General features: G+C 35.2%; 1 protein-coding gene across 6 annotated transcripts in view; it reads left to right on the top strand.

Annotated features, from left to right (window-relative positions):
* Positions 1-21302, top strand: part of MAP3K7 (mitogen-activated protein kinase kinase kinase 7) — a 50238-nt gene that overhangs the window by 1708 nt on the left and 27228 nt on the right. For 5 of the 6 annotated variants that reach the window (XM_031611234.2, XM_031611228.2, XM_031611229.2 and 2 more), the window contains exons 2-9: positions 9904-10014; positions 11537-11602; positions 12520-12565; positions 13104-13242; positions 14330-14454; positions 18025-18153; positions 20055-20185; positions 20591-20672. In XM_031611234.2, the coding sequence (XP_031467094.1) occupies positions 9904-10014; positions 11537-11602; positions 12520-12565; positions 13104-13242; positions 14330-14454; positions 18025-18153; positions 20055-20185; positions 20591-20672 (829 nt within the window). Of the gene's footprint in view, positions 1-9903; positions 10015-11536; positions 11603-12519; positions 12566-13083; positions 13243-14329; positions 14455-18024; positions 18154-20054; positions 20186-20590; positions 20673-21302 lie in introns of those variants that run through there. The other variant, XM_031611232.2, reaches the window with a different exon arrangement.

A 21302-nucleotide genomic window follows, 5' to 3' on the forward strand; every position in this document is an offset into this window, starting at 1 on the left:
TTTTATACCTGTCTACAAGAAACTCTTATTAGACAGCGGGGCTACCATAGCACTGAATACAGTCTAAATGTCATTGCACAGTGAAAGAGTTAAGATCTACCTTACAATAAAACAGGTGGATTAAGAAAAGCAAGGTCTAAGCATGGTTCTTACCTTGGGTTTGTCACAGATGCAATTCATGGTGCAGTTTCCAACAGCTTTACAGTCATAACAAAACATACACAGTTGATGAAAAATTTCAGTCCTCTCACTGCAGATTCAGAAGCTTTCAAAGGTTTTTATCTGGCTGTGAGTACTCAGAATGGTCTATTTTTTATGTACCTGATGAGCTTCAGATGTTTCGAAATGGAGTGTCAACAGATCTACAGTGGAAACTCAAATGAATGCTTGTATAATCATAGCTTTGCTGTTGTATTATCAAGGCTGTCTTGTCAGCAGATAGCAGTTCCACTCTGCCACGGGTTTATTAATAGATATGGAAGTTCTGAAATACTTGTAGGCACTGAGTCCTTGCTAATAAACGTGAGATCTATAAGTGCACTTCCATTTAGGTTTAGCTGATCATATCAAGAATATACCATATTTTGTTTTATCTGCCACACCTGTGACTATGTAATGCAGCTATCCTGCAGTGTTACTTCCCATAAGTCAAACATGTCTCCAAGCAAGCGGTCTTTTCATTGTTAAAAGAGCTTAGACCAAAGCAAAATATGAACGTAATTATTAAGAACGAGTTGGAGTTAAAGCAAAATTGATGCGTCACAGTGGAAACATGTTCAAAACTAGAAGGGGAAAAAAAACAATTCAAAACTTGGTCTCAACAGAAATGTTCCCTACTTTACAATGCAGATTTTGGGTTTTTTTACTGTGTGAACATCCTTTCAAGTTTTCATCCATTAGTTAGACAAATCACTACAAACTGAGTTAGTAGAACTACACAATTTATCTGAAAACTTAATATAAAGGAAATCAAGTTGGCAAGAAAAAGCTAAGTTGGTCTGTTTTTAAAATATGTGATTTGTATATAGCCGAAGTAATGCTTTCTGTTCTTCTTAAGAGTTCACATCTAAGCAGTACCCAGACTTTGGTTCTGAATCATTCTGACAACCTGCTTCCTGCCACTCCTGAAAATCCACAGCCCTTCCTCCATCGTGTAACTTGATGACAGTGTCATAGATGACCAAAATGCAAACCTCTTCATCACATGACGTGTATGATTTAGATTGCACAACCAGAAGGTGCACATCTGGTCATATATGCTGTGGTCCTGCCCAGGCACTGCCTGACATAGATGTGTTGAAAATCATCACCATGTTTACTCAGTTGCAAGTTAATTTATACCTCCATTAGTTCGAAACTATTTTAAAATGTTTCCTAAAACTAAAGTGCTCTCCTGACGAAGGAGAAGTATTGAAGTTTGCATTCAGTGATCTAACTGAACAGTAGTTAATTCCAAGAGAGTGTAGGGGAATGTTTTCTTTAAGATGAATAGGTAAGCTTTCTAAATAGTGATTTTAGCAAACCTAATTAAGGTGCTAGCAGCTAAGGAGTCGGTTTACCTTCATTAGATATTTTTGAAATAGGTGAATAATTTCAGCTGTCTGAGAAGTGTGCTGAAAATTCTGTCATGATTCTTGAAATCTGGGAACAGAGCACTTTAGAGACATATGTAGAAGGAATTCAGTGAGACAGATCATTTTTACTCTCCTTTATAGTAGTTAACTTTACAAAGTTAATAAGATGCAATGACCAGTTCTATTCCTTGAGTTGCAACGCAACACTGGATTGTGTAAACTACTGTTACTGAAACTGTTACTACATCTGTGTAATACTTGTTGTTTTTATAAAAATGGACCCTGGAGGATTGTGCTTGGTTATAGAATACCTGTTCCAGAAATCTTCACAACTGGAAGGAGCATAATTGCAGGTGTGAGCTGAGATCTGAACAATACTCTTGGATATCTGATTTGAGTTACAAAAGGATTGGTTCTAGAGAGTTCAAGGTAGTCATTAGGAATCCATTTGAAGTTAGTCATATTTGCAACATCTTATCTGTTCCAGAAAATAAGCCTTTAAGGTGGAAAGGTGGGTGTCCCAAAGCAAAGCTGAAAGATGAATAGATGGTGAAAGCATAATCCAGAATTCCTATGATTCAGTCTAAATGTATTTCTGATGTTGATGTAATTCATAGGACTACTATTATTATTATTAGTTATATCCATAAAGATTCCCCTCACTGCAAGAAAGACATTGAGGCCCTGGAGCGTGTTCAAAGAAGGGCAACAAAGCTGGTGAGGGGTCTGGAGCACAGGCCTTTTGAGGAGCGGCTGAGGGAGCTGGGATTGTTCAGTCTGGAGAAGAGGAGGCTCAGGGGAGACCTTATTGCTCTCTATAACTACCTGAAGGGAGGTTGTAGCGAGCTGGGGGTCGGCCTCTTCTCTCGTATAACCGGTGATAGGACTAGAGGGAATGGTTTCAAGCTGTGCCAGGGAAGATTCAGGCTGGATATTAGGAAATACTACTTCTCTGAGAGGGTGGTCAGGCACTGGAATGGGCTGCCGAGGGAGGTGGTGGAATCCCCTTCCCTGGAGGTGTTCAAGGAACGTTTGGATGTTGTGTTGAGGGATATGGTTTAGCGAGAACCATTGGTGATAGGTGGATGGTTGGACTGGATGATCTTATAGGTCTTTTCCAACCTTAGTGATTCTGTGATTCATCTAAATGAGAAAATAACTGAAGTGAAAACTGGAGTGTGAATTGATAGGTGAAGCTATATAGCATCAGTTTCATGTGGATGAAATCTAGCTTACAATAAAGCGTTAGAAAGCTGCTAACAGTCTGTTAAAGCATTAATGTAAGACTTCACGTTTTTTCCTACGCATGTTCAATGGATTGATTTGCATCCTTTGACATATACTGCTAATTCACTCTCATGAAGAATGCTTGGAAAAGAAACTTTGCAGGCTCTTGTATGCCAGCAGCGAAAGCAAGCTTTATTTACGAGATAATAATAAACATCTGTGCTTAATGTAGCAGGTAATGTCACAACTGAATGACAATGTAACTGCTGTAACTGTGGGGGGAGAGTCTTTCCCTTGGAAAAATAGAACAATGAAACAATCTTCATGTAACCCTTACTTGTCCCACCCTTTGGATTCTAGAACTACTTTACTGACTGCATGATGATTATTTGTTTTCAAAGACCGTTACTGTACCAGGCTGTACCAAACTAGAAAACCAGGCTCGTGTTGGAGTCCTTTACTTTGAGTGCTGCTGTATGCAGTATTTTGTTTAAAACTAGAATCTCCCATCTATGCTGCTGTAACAGAACAAAATGATTAACACTAGAACATGGGACAGATATTTTATTAATATTTTTAAATTACTGCTAATTGTAATTATTTCAGTTCTTGAGGCTGTCAGTATGTAGAAAGTTGGAATGAAAGTATAACCTGATAAACTGTTATCTTTGCATGAGTTGAACATGTTTTCTTAGAATGAGTGAGCTATCTATGTGCAGGAAGTTGCATATTTAAGCAAAAAAAGAAAAAAGAAAAAAGGAATTCCTGGAAGCACTCATAACACTAGAAACAACCATAATGGTATTTTGATCTCCATAAGCATGTTCTGAAGAAGCTGAAAAGAGAGTGATTTCTTACAATAGAACTGAACTCAGTTTAGCCAAGTCACTAAATAATAGCTGTACAGTGTTGTCCAACTCCAATAGACAGTGCCTTAGTAAACAAAGACTGCCTGCATCAGTTTGTGGCAAACAGATATTAAATATATTTGTTGAGAATACAAACTGGTTTTTAATCACTGCTTTTTCTTTAAGAAATCTTTTTTCTTATAATGTTTTGCATAACCTAAACTAGACACAACATCTACATGTCAGTAGGATTGCTCATGTTTTTTTTTTATTTTGGAGTAGTGTGACTTTGTTGTTGCTGTTGTTTGCTGTATCAATCCCAAAAAGGACAAGAAATGTTTAGAGTTGGGCACTAATACAAATAAACTCAGCCCATCAAAGAACTTGTCTGCAAGAATTGGCAGATCTGAGTTCCTTCATAATAGTGCTGCCAGACTATTGGCCACAGTCATTCATGGCATGGGGCCGATTTGCTTCAACCTGCTTAATAAAATGTAACAAATGCAGGGGAACAGAAGTTGGAATTTGATGTTGCCTAAATGAATGATACAAAACTTAGGTATGTATTCCAGGGCCTCCACACTGGGTTTTGTGGGTTCTTTTGTAGCTTTTTTTTTTTTTTTTTTTTTTTTTTTTCATTGTCTACTTTTTTTCTCCATCTTTTATTATGTATGAAGCTTGAGGGTTCCAAATGTTTCACTGCATCTTTCATTTCCAAATATGCCAGCAATAAAAAAGATGGACAGACATTAATGATACTTTAGAGACTGCTGTTTGTCTGGAAGCATGGGTTTTGTTCCATTTTGTTAATTTGTAAATGCCTGTCTTGCTTCCCATAATCATAAACAAAAGTGTAGTGTAGATGCTGCAAATGATGAAGACAGTTCTCCAAGGAATACTCTGTATGCTAACCAGGGAGTTATTATATTTTATTGCTGCCTTGCATATTCAGCAATGTCTTTTTAGAAAGAAAAGCACCAAGTATCCAACATACAGAGCTAAATGATGTGGAAATTTCATGGGTAGGAATAAAAACTATTTCTGTTTCTTTATACTTTTGTATGAATAGAAAACAACTGATATAAAATTGAAGTTAATCTTTGTAAGGTTTTGACATCTGATAGGAGAATAGTGCTTCTGAATACATTTAGTTTCACTGATGCAATTTTCTTATTCATTTAGGGAACACAACACTTCTCACATCCCCTGGTACAAAATACATCCTTAATATATCTGCAGTTTCTTTTTCCTACGATTTCTAGTCTACATTCTTAGCAGTGGTATGGTCTACATACTTACCAGTCAGTATCATGTATCTTTGTTTACGTACAGCATTTGATACTATTTGTACACAGTGGCAGAGGTAATATTTGTTCCATGGATCTTGTATGGTTCATATTCTTTAAATAAGACTCTTAATACACTATCTGGAAAACATGCAAATGGCACTCTCTTTTGCTGTGTTGTTTTGTCACACGTTAAAACATAACTTTTTACTGGTATGAGTTTTATAGAGAGAAGAATATATTCAGATACAATCTTTTTGGCCTGTAAAGCTCTTTAAGCATTTCTGCTAGTTTAAAATGTCTGTGTCAAGTATTAACTCAGTGATTCTTGAGAAACTATTATGTGGATTAGTAGAAGCACCAGTGTTCTACTTCTAAACCTGTAATCTGCCCTGTATTTTCCTTTTCTATCTTCTAAGATATTTAAAGGGCCAAAGTCTTTTACCAAAAGAATGTGTTTATTTTTAGATCATTTTCCAAACATACACGGTGCCACGGATCAACTGCTGTTTATTGATTTGTTGTGTCAATAATTCCATTAACTGTGCTTCATATAATTCAGAATATGCGCTACTGCCCAAACATATGGTGTGGCACCAACAGCAGGGGACAAGAAGGAATGAGCATGAAGAAATTAAAGTTCAGACAGTGCTTCCCTCATATGCTATTAAGTTACTTAGTTCCAGCACACGGTGTTGTAGGAAACTTTACTTAGTGCCTTTGTTGAACTGTTCTGACAGATTCCAACACTTAGTCCTTTGAAGAATAAGTTTGGTGAAAGCCTAAAAGGAAGAAAATAAAATGAAAGTGGATTCCATCACTAGATTCATTCTGTTGTTTATAAAGAATGTCTTTTACAATTAATATTTTTTCCCCATTATGTAAGAAAACATACTGTGGGATACCATATATAGTAAACTTCAAGTTTGTATCAGATCCATCATTGCTCTTGATATTTGCTCACTCTTCTCTGTTTTCTCTGTATCCCAGATAAATATTTATTGCGTTCATGTCCTTCTCTGAAGTTTAAGCCTCTGCACAGGCAGGCACAGAGTCACTGACAAATTGTTATGAAACCTTGACTTCACTGTATGGTAAACTCTTGGTAAACTCTTCGTGTTTGCTCTTGACACTGATTCTTAAAATTTTTTTTAGCAGGCGTTGGTAGGACATCCTCAAGTGCATCTGATTAGCAGTATTTATTTACAGATTCTTCATGTTAAGTCTGCAGGCAGTCATAGATTAATCTTCAGGGCAGAGTATGCTATTGTAATGGCTTATGGGCTGGATTTGACTGTAAAATCAAATGCAAGAGAAATTTCTTACTAATATGTATGCATATTTGTAAATCTCATAGAATCACAGCATCCTGAAGTTGGAAAAGACCTCTAAGATCATCTAGGCCAACTGTTAACTCATCACCACCATACTCACTAACCATATCCCACAGTGCCACATCTACACATTTCTTGAATACCTCCAGGGACAATTACTTCACTGCCTCCCTGAGCAGCCTATTCCAATACCTCACTACTCCTTCTGAGAAGAAATTTTTTCTGATATCCAACCTGAACCTCTGCTGACACAACTTAAGGCCATTACCTCCTGTCCTGTCACTGTTACCTGGGAGAAGAGGCCAACTCTCACCTCACTATAACCTACTTTCAGATAGTTGTAGGGAGTGAATCTTTTCAGCAAGGGAAGGTAGAACTATTCTCTCAAAAAGTAAACTTTGTCTATCAGATGTTGTAAATGTAGGCTAAGTTTAAAAAAAAAAAAAAAAAAAAAAGTCAAATTATTTCATTGGATTTTATCTGATGTCTTTGGATTGTATGTGGTATCTTCAATATCTTTTGAAGTGTTTGAAGTATCTTTGAGTGGCTTCTCCACATCACTGCATTGAATAGAACAGAGCTATAAGCTATAGTCAAAAAACATTAAGGATGTAAGGATCTAAATGTAAGGATACATTTAGAAATGGAGACTCACTCAGCATTAATGTCAATTGTCTCCAGCTAGGATAAATCATTATGTACACAGCTCTCTTTCCCTAAGCAGAGGACAAAGTCCTCAGTTACTCCCTCAGTTTAGGTTTCTTTTAGTTGTAGAATAACAGCAGAGTTGAAACTGAGTTGCTGGTGCCAGTGCAGTTCATGCACGAGTTGCTCTGTGACATCCTGCTCTATTTAACAGCATTTCCTTAGAACTGCTGTGCTGTAAGCAGGCTGTTAGGTCTGCTTGCTCAGTAGGTGATCTTGGTCTCAACGCGTTGAGTAAATCAGCACTTTTATGAAGTGCAAACTTACAGTGCACCAACAGATTGAGAGTTTTCACTAGCTGTCCATCTGGTTGTGGGGGATGTGGAGGGATGTATGTTGTGAAGGACAGCTCACTTGTGCTACTGAGGAAGGTGGGGAGCTTCCAAGGTCAATAACTTGGGTTTTTTTTTTTTATTCAAATGTGGTCTAAGTGAGAAGAGGAGGTATCAAAATAGACTTTGGGGTCTTGAGGTCTTAAGATGACTCACTGTTTCCCATTTATTTTTCTGTAGTAAATGATCATTTGTTTGGCTCCAGGTTTCCAAACTCTCTTGTAGGCTGCAACAAAATAGTTGGTGTCTGTTGTTTCACGAGAAGAGTCTTGGTCTTATATATTGCAGCTGGAGAAAGGCATTATAGGCAGTGTGTCCCTTTTTTGAGGGACAGAATGCAGTAGATGGTGGACATGCTGTAGTTCTCATCTGGTAGATTCAGCCTGTGGTAGGTGAAGGTGATAAAGCTAGGTGTGTGTGCTATGATATAGAAGAGAAAATATATTTGAGCGTATTAAGGAAACCAGAAAAGAAAAATGCCATTGATCACCATTCCTGGGCAGCTGTCTTTCATATCCATAAATGACCTTTCAAAAGGATCTCACATACTTCTCCTTTTCTTAATATGAAAATTTTGGTTGTTTATTTTTCTCTTCAGACTGGGCCTTTGATTGTAGATTCTGTGATGCTTAGCATGGAATCGTGGCAGGTCTTGAACTATCTACCTGCAGCTATGGCTATCCCTGCCTCTGTTCCCATGTTCTCAGGAGAAATCAGCTTCACTATGTATTTGTTATGAAATCTAGTAGGCTGAACTTCACCAGAGCATAGTTTTCATGCCTGATAGTCACAGGCCACTGTGACACAGAGCCTTGGCAGGTTCAGTCTGGCACTTGTACGTTCCTGGCCACTATGCTACTTTCACATCTATTTTGCATTCCAAGCTACTACTGTACAGGTGGGGCATCTCAATATTTTGAGGTGAAACCATAAAATGAGCTTTCAGGCAGCAGGTGCTTTGCATGGTTTAAGCATTTGGAACGTGCAGTTACTCACTGAACTCCTCCAAACTACGTTTTGCTTGTAAGAAGCCATTCTGTTAAGTGACTGTTGAGTGACTTCACTAACAATTCTGTAAGAATCACTGTAATGTTTATAATGTGGATGCAGTATCAGATTTTCTGATTTAAACATTTTGTCTGTCTTCTAATTGTCATCTATTTTTTGCATTTTATTCTATTTTAGAATTTTGAATATTCTCTTTATTCTCTTCTTTTTTTTTCCAAAGCATCTTTTCACTTTTTTATTTAGTGATGAGTAAATATAATTTTGGGAAGTCTGTTTTTCAAACTAAAATAATATTCATGTGGGTGTGAGTTACCCATTTCAGTAAAATTAAACTCTGCCATAATACACTGTTATTATAATCACATTTCTAAATGCTTCCACTCCACCCTTGCTATTTTCTCTGCCCACTCTTCTCCTTTACCCATCCCTCCCACCCCTCTCCCCTAAAAAAAAAGCATTCATTGCATTATAAGTGTCTGCTTTATTGCATAACAAAGATACATATATAATTACTTAAAATCAAAGACTAATAGCACAAGCATAGAATGCCATTAAAACCAACAACACAGGAAGGTTGCTATGGCCAGCTACTAAATCTGATATCCCCTTGTACCAGTGTATCCAGCCCCTTGTACCTTTCCTCTTTCCCCATCCTTCACACCTGCTTCACCTCACACTCTTTTTGAGGAGCTCCTATCCCTTACCTTCTTTTATGCCTTTCTCTACCTTCATTTTGCCCTCTCCCTCTCTCCCCTCCTCTCTTTCTCTCTCTCTCTCTCTCTCTCTCTCTCTCTCTCTCTCTCTCTCTCTCTCTGTGTATATATATATAAAAAACACGTATTTGTCTGTGCTTTCCTGTAGAAGCTAGAGTCACTGTTGGTGATGGTCTTGTTTCAATTTTAAATTGCATATGCATATTTTGGTTTTGTTCCTGTGCGTTGCTGTTTTCCCCCTGAAAAAGTGCACTAAAAGAAGTGAAATTTCAGTTTACAATATTTTATAACTCACCCATAACTGAAAGTAAACCTCACAGAGAAAGGACATTTCTCTCTATCCTGCTTTCATTCTCATGCTGAGTTTGTAAAAACTGCTCTAAATATTGAGCTTCTTCACAAATGTTTTCTGTTTTGAAAGGCTTCTTAGATAACACAGTATAATGAAGTGGCTACTGCAGCTTCTGTGAAATTGCATTGGAGATTATAGCTCCTGTCTGGCTCTGTATTACCTTTAGGAAATGTGATTCCAACAGACATGAAAAACAATGGAGAGAGCATAATTATACAGACACTATGCTTACCTGCAAGACTCACAGCAAAATTTTACTTTTTTCACGTTATTGAGGCACCTGCAAGAAAGTGGAACGATAATTGTGATCATACTGAACATCCCATCCAGACTTCAGGGTAGTTCTGTATTTTTTTTTTGCATGTTTATTTTAATTTCAGAGGTTTGAATACCTCTATTAATAGCTAGAATAGCATATTAGAGAAGATAGATAAGTTAAATTTCTATTCTATTTGTGAAATTCTAAGCAGAAAATTAAACCATGTCAAGTTTTAACTGAAATGTTTTGTATCATCTTGTTCTAGGTTGTTGGAAGAGGAGCCTTTGGTGTGGTCTGCAAGGCAAAATGGCGAGCTAAGGATGTAGCCATTAAACAAATAGAAAGTGAATCTGAAAGAAAAGCCTTCATTGTAGAGGTACAGTAAGTTTCTTGGCAATCACGGATTTTGGCAGAGCTTGTTTTTTTTTCATGTTAAATTTGAGCATTAAAAGCTATGTGTGTTTTACAAAGTCCATGTGGCCTATGGTATCCAGTACAGTGCCAGTTAGGACAGTTAGAATGCACTGCACCTCCTTTAGCTCACTCCCATAAAAACTGGGAGGAAAGAGGAAAAGAGAGGCAGGGGAAACACCACTTTTAGGATTCTGTCCCAGTGTGAAATCAAGTGACAGCTGAAATACCCATTATCATCCTGGAGCTGATTAATACTTCCAGGTGCTTGAGCTAGAATCTTCATTCAGCAGCTTGAATCATGCTATCAGTTTTGTGTGTAGATTTGTTAATTCATGTGAATACCACTCAAGGACAAATCACTTGTCCATTCAATGTCTATTTCCTTAGAAAGATTTTGAGTAGTTCAGATATACTGATAAACTTCCCAAGATGTATAATATTTTCTAGTATTGAGTGCTAGGTATTTTAAATGAGGTGTATTGTGTCATGTTGCTTAGTAAGAATCTACAGTTTTCAAGAAAGACAAAATTTATTAAAATAAATCTCTCAGACACTGAACTACAAATGCAGCATATTTAAGGACTAAAGGAAGCATATTTGTTACAGGTCTCTCTATGTAAAAATGCTGTTCATTACAAGTTTTCAGTGTTTCTAATCTGAGTCTAATTTAGTACTGAGTACATCAGATGAGTCTCTTAGCATTTTTGTGTTAGAAGGAGATCTGAGAATCCCAGAAATTTTTAATAATTACTGGGATTCAAGAAGGCCTACACAGTGTAAGCATCAGATGTAATATTCCAGTTTTATTAGAACTTCCAAAGTATGCAGAAAAAATACTGCTAGATTCCTAGACCAAATAGCAAAAAGCATAAGCTGCCTCAGAAGTCTATGGAAAAGAAAAGAATTCCTTTTGCCTTTCCTTCTGTCTAAAGGTGAAGAAAAATTCAGTGCAAAATAGTCTCCTCTCTGTAGCAGGCACATTTCTAAACACTATCAGAACAAGCAGCAGTAGGCTCTTGGAACTGTGTCACATTAATATCAAGCCCAGTAGAATATTTTATAGGCTTGTGGCTTTTTTTTTTTCATAGAGGAGTAGCTTTCTTTATTGTTTATAAAGCTGTTATGATTCAGGTTACTTATGAGGTTAGGCAGTCTGACTTGAAGAAAGGACATAAGACTGTAAAACCTCTAAAAAGCCAAAGTTGCACAGTGCTTATGATTTTAATGTTCTTACTACGCCAGAAAAGAAAAAGATCTTTACATTTCATTTCTTTTAAATTCGGTTAAAATCAGACACAATTCTAATTATATAAATTAAAATGTAAAAAATGGCATTAGTCTTGTAATTTCTCAAATCATCATTGAGGTTTAGGCAGACACATAAAACTGTAGTTGTTGTTGTTGTGTGTGAATTATACATGTAAAAATCAAGTGTTAGCACTTTTTTTCCCGTGGTTTGAAATTAAGTGTGATTTGTATTGCAGCTTCGTCAGCTGTCACGAGTAAACCATCCCAATATTGTCAAGTTATATGGAGCCTGTCTAAACCCAGTAAGTTATAGCTTTGTTAGTGCAACAGAAGGTAACTAGCTTACCATATGCAAGCATCAACACGCAAATGTGTAATCTATATACAAAAAAGTGTGCTTTATATAAATCTAGTATGGTTAAGCCACAATAAGGCTTATTGGTGCAGATATAGATAGAGGTGTATAGGTTGGCTGATATTTTCAGTTATGTTTTCTGTTGTTGCTTTCTCTCCTCTGTTAGGAGAAATAAATTTTTTCAAGATAATCCCCCCAAAAACATTTTTAAACACTATTTATATTTCAGTTTGTCAAAATGGCATCTAATGTACATATGCAGTATCATTCAGATGTATAGTCCCATTAATTGCAAATCAGCAAGCAGAAGTTATATATATTAGCAACATATTAATCATAGCTTGGAAATCAGATCCTGTTTTATACGCACTTTTCAGGATTTTTTGTGTTCTTGCCACATCTGCAAACAGTCTCACAAATTCTGAAAGCAGAAGAAAAAGTACAGTCACAGTAGAAATACATCCTTAACTAATTCTAACGAGGAATTTACAATTGGTTAAAATAACACTGAGTCACTTTTTTCTTGGAACTAATTACATTCTTTTGACATAGTATTTAAAACTATTGAAAGCCATTCTGAGGAAATAGTAAAGGCAAATTAATTGCAGTATAAAGACAGTGTTTGATTTTCAAGATGACCAAGGAAAGGGAGAAAGTGCATTCCCTTATTTCCTAACTTACAGTGCAAATTAAGTATTAAGCTAAATTGTATTTATATTAAGCCTGACTGTACCTCATGGTTAAGTGTTCTGTTAGCTTAGGTGTGGAACACTGCACATCCTCTCAAAGAACTTTTGGTTTACAATATCTGTTTTCTGTCCCTCCATTTAAAATATCCATATTTTTTGTCCCCTCTCCTTAAAGGTGTGTCTTGTTATGGAGTATGCTGAAGGAGGTTCTCTATACAATGGTGAGTATCATTTTAATATGTCTTCCTGGAGCTGAAGTGCCAGTGCTAGGGAAAATATCTTAAATATAATATCACTCCATATATATGTCTTAAACGAATTTTGAAGAGAAAGATGTGTCCTTCTAAAAATTACTTTTAAGCCTATTAGTTTATTTATTGATATCAGTTTGGTAATATTTGTAAAAGTCATTTTAAGATTTTCCTGTGGAAAACTTCATCTGAAAAAACTCTCACTTATATGTAAATTCCCATTATCGTTGTTTAACACAGACTTTATCACTTCCTGAGAAAAGTAACTTGTTTCATATTGTTAATCACTGGTTGGCAGAATTCTAATAAAAGTATTAGGAAAAACTTACTAAAACTTAGATATCATTTTGACATTTCCATTAATTTAACAATTTCCAAAAGGATATTTTAAGTTGCAGTGATAAGTATGTAGGTTCTGTACAGCTTTCTGACTGGTATGTTGTTAACTCCATTGTATCTGTTGTAATATACAATAAAGTTCTTTTTAGTTTGTGCCTTTGTTTTGCAGTGCTGCATGGTGCTGAACCTCTGCCTCATTATACTGCTGCACACGCAATGAGTTGGTGTTTACAGTGTTCCCAAGGAGTGGCATATCTTCACAGTATGAAACCAAAGGCCCTAATTCACAGAGACCTGAAACCACCAAAGTAGGTTTATTGCACATATTTCATTTTTTCTTACACTTTGAATTGAAGAGCATTTTTAATAAGTTCATTGTATTTGACATGAATACCTTTAATTGACAGTACATTTATTGGATGGACTGTATTTTAAATGAAAACCATGCGTTTGAAGCTTCAGTTACAGAGTGACTGTGCATGGTACAGGAAACAATTTGTAGTCACTATATTACCAGAAAAACATCTTGCTCTTGCCCTTTCTCACAGGAGAGGATTTTCATAGAGATAGGGCTCTTAATCAGAGGCATGTAAAGCATCCCAATTTTACAATGGGTAGTGGTATTCGGTAAGAGAGTATTGGGTTGGTTGGTTTTAATGTTGTATTTAATCTGATATTTTCATATTTAATCTGACATGATCATCTTATTCTATTTTCTCTTGTCCATTTCACTACCCATAGCCAAAATCTCTCATCACTTTCTACTGAAATAGAAATGAATATCTATTTTGTCCAGGCAGTTTGTTGATCTTACTCATCTTAGAACTGTACAACCTTCAGATGCTTTCACAGGTTTGATGGAAACAGATCTGCAGGATCACCCACTTTTGGCAAAGCCAGCTCTTCTACCAGATAAAACTACAGTGTGAAGTCACACTTTGAATCTTGAATTCTTTCTTGTATCCCCAGTTTTGATTAAGATTTGAATTACTACACTGATTGACATTAATGGGAGTCTTAATCATCATTCTTTTGGCAAAAATTTTTACAACACTTGTTTTTCATTCTCTCCCATCTGAAAGACTAAATTTTATCAATATATGCTGGATTGCTATGCCTGAGAATATTTAAATCTAGCATGGAAGAAACATGTATGATGTAGAAGTATGAATAAATAACGGAATATATTTGATTTAAAAACTATTTTGTATGCTCAGATTAGACACAATTGATCTTACTTATTTCTCAGATTACAAAACTAAAGCATCGGGAAACAGAGTCCCATATACTCATTTATATTAGAATAATTGTTGGGATAAAAAATTCCTTGTTTTATCACCAGGCTATTTCATCCTACAGTTTTGAATTTTTTTATTTATTTTGTTTCCTTGACAGTTTGCTCTTGGTAGCTGGGGGGACAGTTCTAAAAATCTGTGATTTTGGTACAGCCTGTGATATTCAAACACACATGACCAACAATAAGGGAAGTGCTGCTTGGATGGCACCTGAAGTTTTTGAAGGTAACAATAATTTATGGTGTGGTTATTATACATTCTTTTTAGGGATGGAACTTTGAATGTATTTATATAGGAAATAAAAGCACCACTTAATTATACTTCTATTTCAATCATCATATTAAAGTTTGAGATAGCAATTGAAAGTGTCTTGGCAGAATCCTAACTTTTATTTAAAACCTGTATGTTTGTATATTACCAAATAATTGTGCAGTGTTTCAAAGAGCAGCACCAAACAGACTGTATCATGTTAGTGTTATACCACTAATTACTGGAAGATGTGGGACCTTTGTGTCATTTCCGAGGTTTACATAAGGGATACCTTTAGAAAGCTGCTGTTTCTTATTTAAAACCAAGTAAAACTGAGTAATAAAGGGCTATTTCACAAGTAATTTGCTATTTCTGAGATTCTTAAGTAATTTCAAATTCTCCTGACATTTAAATATACCGTTATTACTTTCACTCCCAATTGTGATCAGCTTTTATCTTTAGAATTTGCGTGTTAGTGTCACTAAATTGAACATAATTGCCTTCATTTTGAAACCTCCACTTTCTTGTAATTTCACTTTTGTCTGGTTTTCTTTGCATCTCTTTCTTAGTTTTCTTCATCTCTAGAGGTTTGATGTACTTCCTCTTCCCTCCATTCTGAGAAACTTGTTATTAACAGTTAATTTAGTTAAGTAAGAAAACAAGCTCTGAGTCGAGCTGGGAAAGGCTGATGACAGTTGATAATTAGATAGGTATAATTGCTTTATTATTACTAGAGAAATAATGCAGTTGTCATTAGATTGCAAATTAAACACGTTTTAGCATTGACTGTGATTAGTAGAGGGGTCTGGAGGCATCATCTTCCTGCTTCAGAAAGCAGGTGTTCTGTTTTGCAGTGTCCACAGTTAATATTCTTGGGAGGGGTTTCCTCCTGGGCACCACCTTTGGAGCTTTTATTTTGAAGGTACCTCATTCTTCTGCTTGTCACTCTGGGTAATCACCTAAGGATGATTCTGTTTTACTCTGGTGCCTAAACATTTTCCACTGCAACACTTGGAGCACCTGCTTTGTTTCTTTAACTTCAGCTAGGAGTGCTCCCTTTCTTAGCTTTTGTTTACTATTAAATGAAATTGTGTAAATTAGAGATGTCTACTTCCTTTAGAAGTTATCGATTGCACTATCAGTGTTAAAGCAAAATTTTTTTTTGAGTGAAAAAAATAAGAACTGATTTTGAAATTAGAGCACTGTAGTGGGGGATTTACAGTGCTTTGCTTAATTTCTCTGCTACATAAATTCAGCAGCGCAGAACAAAGAAATATTGTATTGCAAATCTATTGTTAGATGGCAGCAAAAGCTTTCACTTTACAGTTGGCTTTATGTACCTTTTTCTGAAAGCTTTTAGTGATGATGCCACAAGTCTTTTATGCAAGAATCAGTATAAAGAAAAGATCAAGGGTTCCAATAAATTCTGTGATGCAGCATATCAAATTACTCTTGGGACAGTCATTAAAGTATTAATGTATTAAAAGAGTATTGAAATTATGTCAAAATTGTTAAACTTTTTTTGCATCTACTACTGTATCAGAAATTAACAGTGGGATAAGCAGTAATGTTATTTTGGTACTGTTTTAGAACTAAGTTTTAGTTGAGAACTAAAAAGGCTTAAGAACTATCTCTTATAGGAGGCATACTTAAAAAGTGGTTGTTGATGTAATTTTCCTAATATTATGACTTTCTCTGAGTTTTAAGTATTATGGCATTTAGACTCATGTAACAGATCATACAGTCTAAATGAAAAAAAATATCATTTAGATAGAATAAAGTGAAAGAGAAGAAAGCACTATAAGCTCTGAGATCCCTGTGTCAAAATTATTTTTAAAATGCTTTGAGATAATTGGATATTGAAAAATGATGCATCCGTTATCCTACCTAGGTCTGTTAAGTAATGAAAAAATAGGATATCCTCCTTGTGTTAGATACTGGCTTTGAACTATCACTTCTCAGAATTAGTTTTCAGCTTCAAAATAGAATTTCCTTGCTCAAACAGGAGTATAACATTCCCATCAGAGGCTGGCTGTCTGCCACTGTGTACCATAGAGTCTTCACTCCTTCATTGGTACCAAGTATCATTTTTAGACATCTTTGTCCACTGAAAAGTCACTTCATCAGATCTTCCTATCTGGCAGAGACAAAAGGCCTTAAGGTTGTCACTTTCTTCTTTCCATGCAGGAGTTTTGACAAAAGGGAGAGGGATGCAATTCTTTAGTGCTTTGCTCCACACAGCAGCATTAAAGATCTTGTTGGGCTCCTGTCTTGCCACTGTTGGGAGGAATCACTTCAAAGTGGAATGCCTAAGATGGGGTGAATTTGTAGCTAGAAATGTTGTCGCTGGATAGACTGAAAGATTGTTTTACTTCCCTTATAATCCATCGTTAACAGCTACCTTTTGAAGGGAAAGCTGACTTTGTTATTCACCTTCAGAATTTTTTTAATTCATTAGCTGCATTCAGCTACTTTGATACAAGTATAAAGGGTTTCAGAGATACCAAGTTCTTACGAGCTTTGTAAAATCAATAGATGTGAGAAGTTCAAATGAGTGCCCTTGCTTAGAAAGGATTCCTGTACATGGCTGCATCTTGTTTATTCAGTTTGACTTTCAGACTTTCCAATCTGTAAGAACTGGTCTTAGGGTATGCTGCTTTCCTTGCAGTTTGTCAGCGGAACTGGGGGCCAGAGGAGGATGGGCTTATAGGAAACGTGTTGTAACTGGGTGTTATAAGATGAAAATTGACATGAAACTAGGCTTCAATAATTTCTACTTATGAACTGACTTGTCTCAATAACACTTTCTTATTACATATTAATTTTAAAAATCTCTGTTATTTATAATTATGCTATCATTATCATGTTATTAATCATTCACATTTCTTTCAGTACTTGCATGAGTTAGGGCAACAGAACATGCAGTCTTCCTCTTGTAGTCTCTGAATGTTATTATATATCACCTGTACCTCTTCTGCACCTGTAACTTAGACTTATAAATATTTAACCTGTGATTAGAGAAATTGATTTAAGTAATGACATGACAAAAACAATAAGAAAGATGAACAGAGTAGAAATAAGATGGTGATGTTTTATATTTATGATTCTGCTAAAGACCTCTAATTAATTGAGAGCAAGAGATATGACAGAGATGGCTAACATTGTGATTAATATGGAAGAAGCGAGTTCAACAAAAATATTTAGATGAAGCAAGGTTAAGTTCTGAATTCAAAAGATCTTTGAAATGCAATAAATTGCATTTGATATTATAAAATCAAACTGACTCTGTTTATCATTCCAGTATGACTACAAGTGAAATGGAATGATTTTCAGAGAGAGGCATTCTTAATGATCATACTGTCAAATGATTTCAGACTTAAGTTAGCTTGAATCAAACAGCTTTAGAAAACCTTTTCTTCTTAAGAAAACAAATCTGAGGTGAAAAGAAGTATATAGAGCTATTTTTCACATGGAACTGTACCTATTAAAAATGAGTTATAGAAAAGTTACATAGAAAAGAAACAGTATATTTCTGATTTCTTCCAGGTAGCAATTACAGTGAAAAATGTGATGTTTTCAGTTGGGGTATTATTCTCTGGGAGGTAATCACCCGTAGGAAACCTTTTGATGAGATTGGTGGTCCAGCTTTCCGCATAATGTGGGCAGTTCACAATGGTGAGTTGAAAATGTTTAACTGCATTTTAAGTTGTATATTTCACCTATAAATTTGCTAAACATTCTGAAGCGTGCATTCTTAAATTATTAGTTTTTCAGTTCTGTACTTCATTTAATAAGTACTTCTATCATAAAGTATAAATAATAAGACACTAACACTTCGATGTTAGAGTGGTTTTTGTTTTATTTGACTGCAACATTGTTTGCATTTCCCGCTGCATATAACCACTGTATAAATAAACAAGGGAGAAAAGCTGTACATTTATTGCAGCTTCCCATTTTAAAAGATTTGACAGTGGTCTGAGTCATGTACTTTAAAAAAAATAGCCCCTTTATCTTTTAAAAAAATGGGCATTTACACTATGAATGTGCAAGTTCAAGTAATTTAACCTATATTTTAGAATGTAAGAACTGTCAAACTCTGCAGGACCATAGGGCATTAAAAATATTACTTTGTTTTTCATCTGTCATTTTTTTTTATTCTGCTATTTAAATTGTTTTATCTAAGGTCCTGCAGTCACGGAGCAGGACTTTACTGTGCTAGGTACTATACAGAACAGAGCCATGTCCCAAGCACTTTAGGATAATGAACAAGAGAAATGATTGGATTAAGACAGATGAAGCAGTGGATTGGATTAAGACAGATGAAGCATCAATCAAAATAATTGACTGCAGTATCTTAATTCTAGTAGTATAACTGCTTTAACAGAGTACTTTCAGTTACTTTGACAAATCAGAGTTGTAAGAAGAAGGCAGTAATGGAAGTGATATAGTTCACTGAATGTCTGCAAAAAGTTTCTACCATTTGTGAAAAACACCATCAAAGAAAGAATGAACTTGTTTGGATGATTTAATTAACAAGCAAACAATGATGGCTGGCACTGTGCCTGAGAATCATAGTTTCAGTACTGAATGATAGAAGCTCAAGGTGAGAATAGGAATCTTGTTTGATCAAATACATAAAGGTGGCAGGCATTGGTAGGATGGATGAGTGTTAGAGTCAGTGATACACAAGGAAAGATGTTTGCAAACAGCATTTTTGAGTGAAGAGCGAAGTTCTCCATTTCAGTTTTTCAAGGGCGCAAGTCATTGAGTCAGGGCTGATGAGAGACTTAAGAAAAGCACTAGCTATAAATGTGAATGTAAGAAGGCCTTGCTAAGTTGCAGAAAAAGCTCAGAGGGGAAGAGAAAGTCCACTTTGATTTTTAAAATGTTTTTTTGGTTCACTTCTCTAAACTGTCTTAATTTATGTATTACTTGTTACAGCTAATACAGTTTTAAGTACTCTCTGCTTTCTTTGCAAAACATCTGTACTTCTCATGTGTTAAGCACAACTGGATGTCTACTAACTGTATTTGTTGTAAAAATAATAAAATGAGTAGAAAATGGAACAAAATCAAATGAATAGGTTATACTACAGTTGAAATAAAGTACATAATTGAAAATACCTAGACTCCATGAAAGTCATCCAGAGTTGATGCTTTTAGTGCTTAGTAGTTTTTCAGGACAAACAAAAGCAACCTTCAAAAATACTTCTTTGTGTACGAGTTCAACAGTAGATATCAAAGGCTTCTGGCACTTCCCAGCATAGGGCTTTGTTCTTCAGAAAGCTGTAACATAATCATTAGCCATTTTAAGTACCATTGTGATACACTGTATTTTGTCAGTCACTGAATTTATGCAAATGACTTCTAAAGGAAAAAATTCATTTTATTTCTTCTATTTTTTTTTCTTTTTAATGTACCTGTAATTCATTTGTAGTGCAAATGAACATTGTCAGTTGTTTACTTAAAAGAGAAAATGAAATATGGGCCAGCTCCCTCAGACTACATGTTTTCCTGTACTTGTTTAGCAAAACTTTTTTAAAGTTTGCTTAAGTTTTCTTCTAATTTCAATTTTAGGTACTCGACCACCACTGATCAAAAACTTACCTAAACCAATTGAGAGTTTAATGACCCGTTGTTGGTCCAAGGATCCCTCACAACGACCTTCCATGGAGGAAATTGTTAAGATAATGACACACTTGATGCGGGTATTAAATTTATTTTAGTATCTTAATCATTTCTTAACTTATTCAGTTGAGAAATTGAATTACAGTAGGTATGCCTTTTATCACACTTGAGAGACAGACTAATGTTTTCCTCTCTCCTCTTTTTATTTGAAAAAATATATATATATCAAGTTATTGCTGTAAAGGAGAGTAATTTCTTTCTTTTTGAGAGGAGTAGAGTATTTCATTTATAATAAACATGGAGAAATTAATAAAAGGAGTCATATTTTAATGTATTATTTAAAATAATCTGACTTCTTTTTCCAAATAAAGTCTCATGTATGATATAGAATTTATTATATTTATGAATTATTTTATAAAGTCCTATTCATACTACTTTAAAGCAATTACTTTTTATTACTATTAAAACACTGCTTTTTATCACAGTACTTTCCAGGAGCTGATGAACCTCTGCAGTATCCTTGCCAGTATTCAGATGAAGGGCAAAGCAACTCTGCCACTAGTACAGGTACTCTTGTATAAATAAGAGAATACAATGGAAACATTGAAGTGATACAGAAGGGTTATAAAATACAGTTTCATGTTTGTTTTGAACTCAAATTCGAAAAGATAATCTTTCAAAAACTTATGTATTGGCAGGAATCCATTTTTTGTTAAGACCTCATACCACAACATATTTATTGTTCTTAGACAAATAGTTTTGCTGAATTATGTCTTTAATTAAAAATGGGCATATACATCTCCACAGTTTAAACTTGCAGTAGTTCTATGTTAAACTGCAGTAAGTACAATAATTTAAATGAAGCACAAAGAAAACGCTAGAAAGGCGAGTAGAACAAAATGTAGGCTAGGCTTTCAGGTAGTGTTTCCCCTACTGAAACAATTTTACTAATAGAAAATAAAGATTGTTCTGTCCTCTGATTTTATAGACAAGTTTTCCCACTTCAGTAGAAACTGTCTTCATCTTTTGCTATCTGATTTGTTTTTTTCTACCTCCAAATTTATGTTATTTTGAATGAAGTTTCTTTCACTACTTTGCCGTTAATGACCTGCAAATTATATTTTTACTAACTTTACTAGGAGTTCTCCACTTCTCAACACATGATTATAAGATAAGATTTGTAACTTTAAACTATGA

The sequence above is a fragment of the Phasianus colchicus genome, chromosome 2, assembly GCF_987193195.1.
Source record: "Phasianus colchicus chromosome 2, bPhaCol1.hap1.1, whole genome shotgun sequence".
Classification (NCBI taxonomy): Eukaryota; Metazoa; Chordata; class Aves; order Galliformes; family Phasianidae; genus Phasianus; species Phasianus colchicus.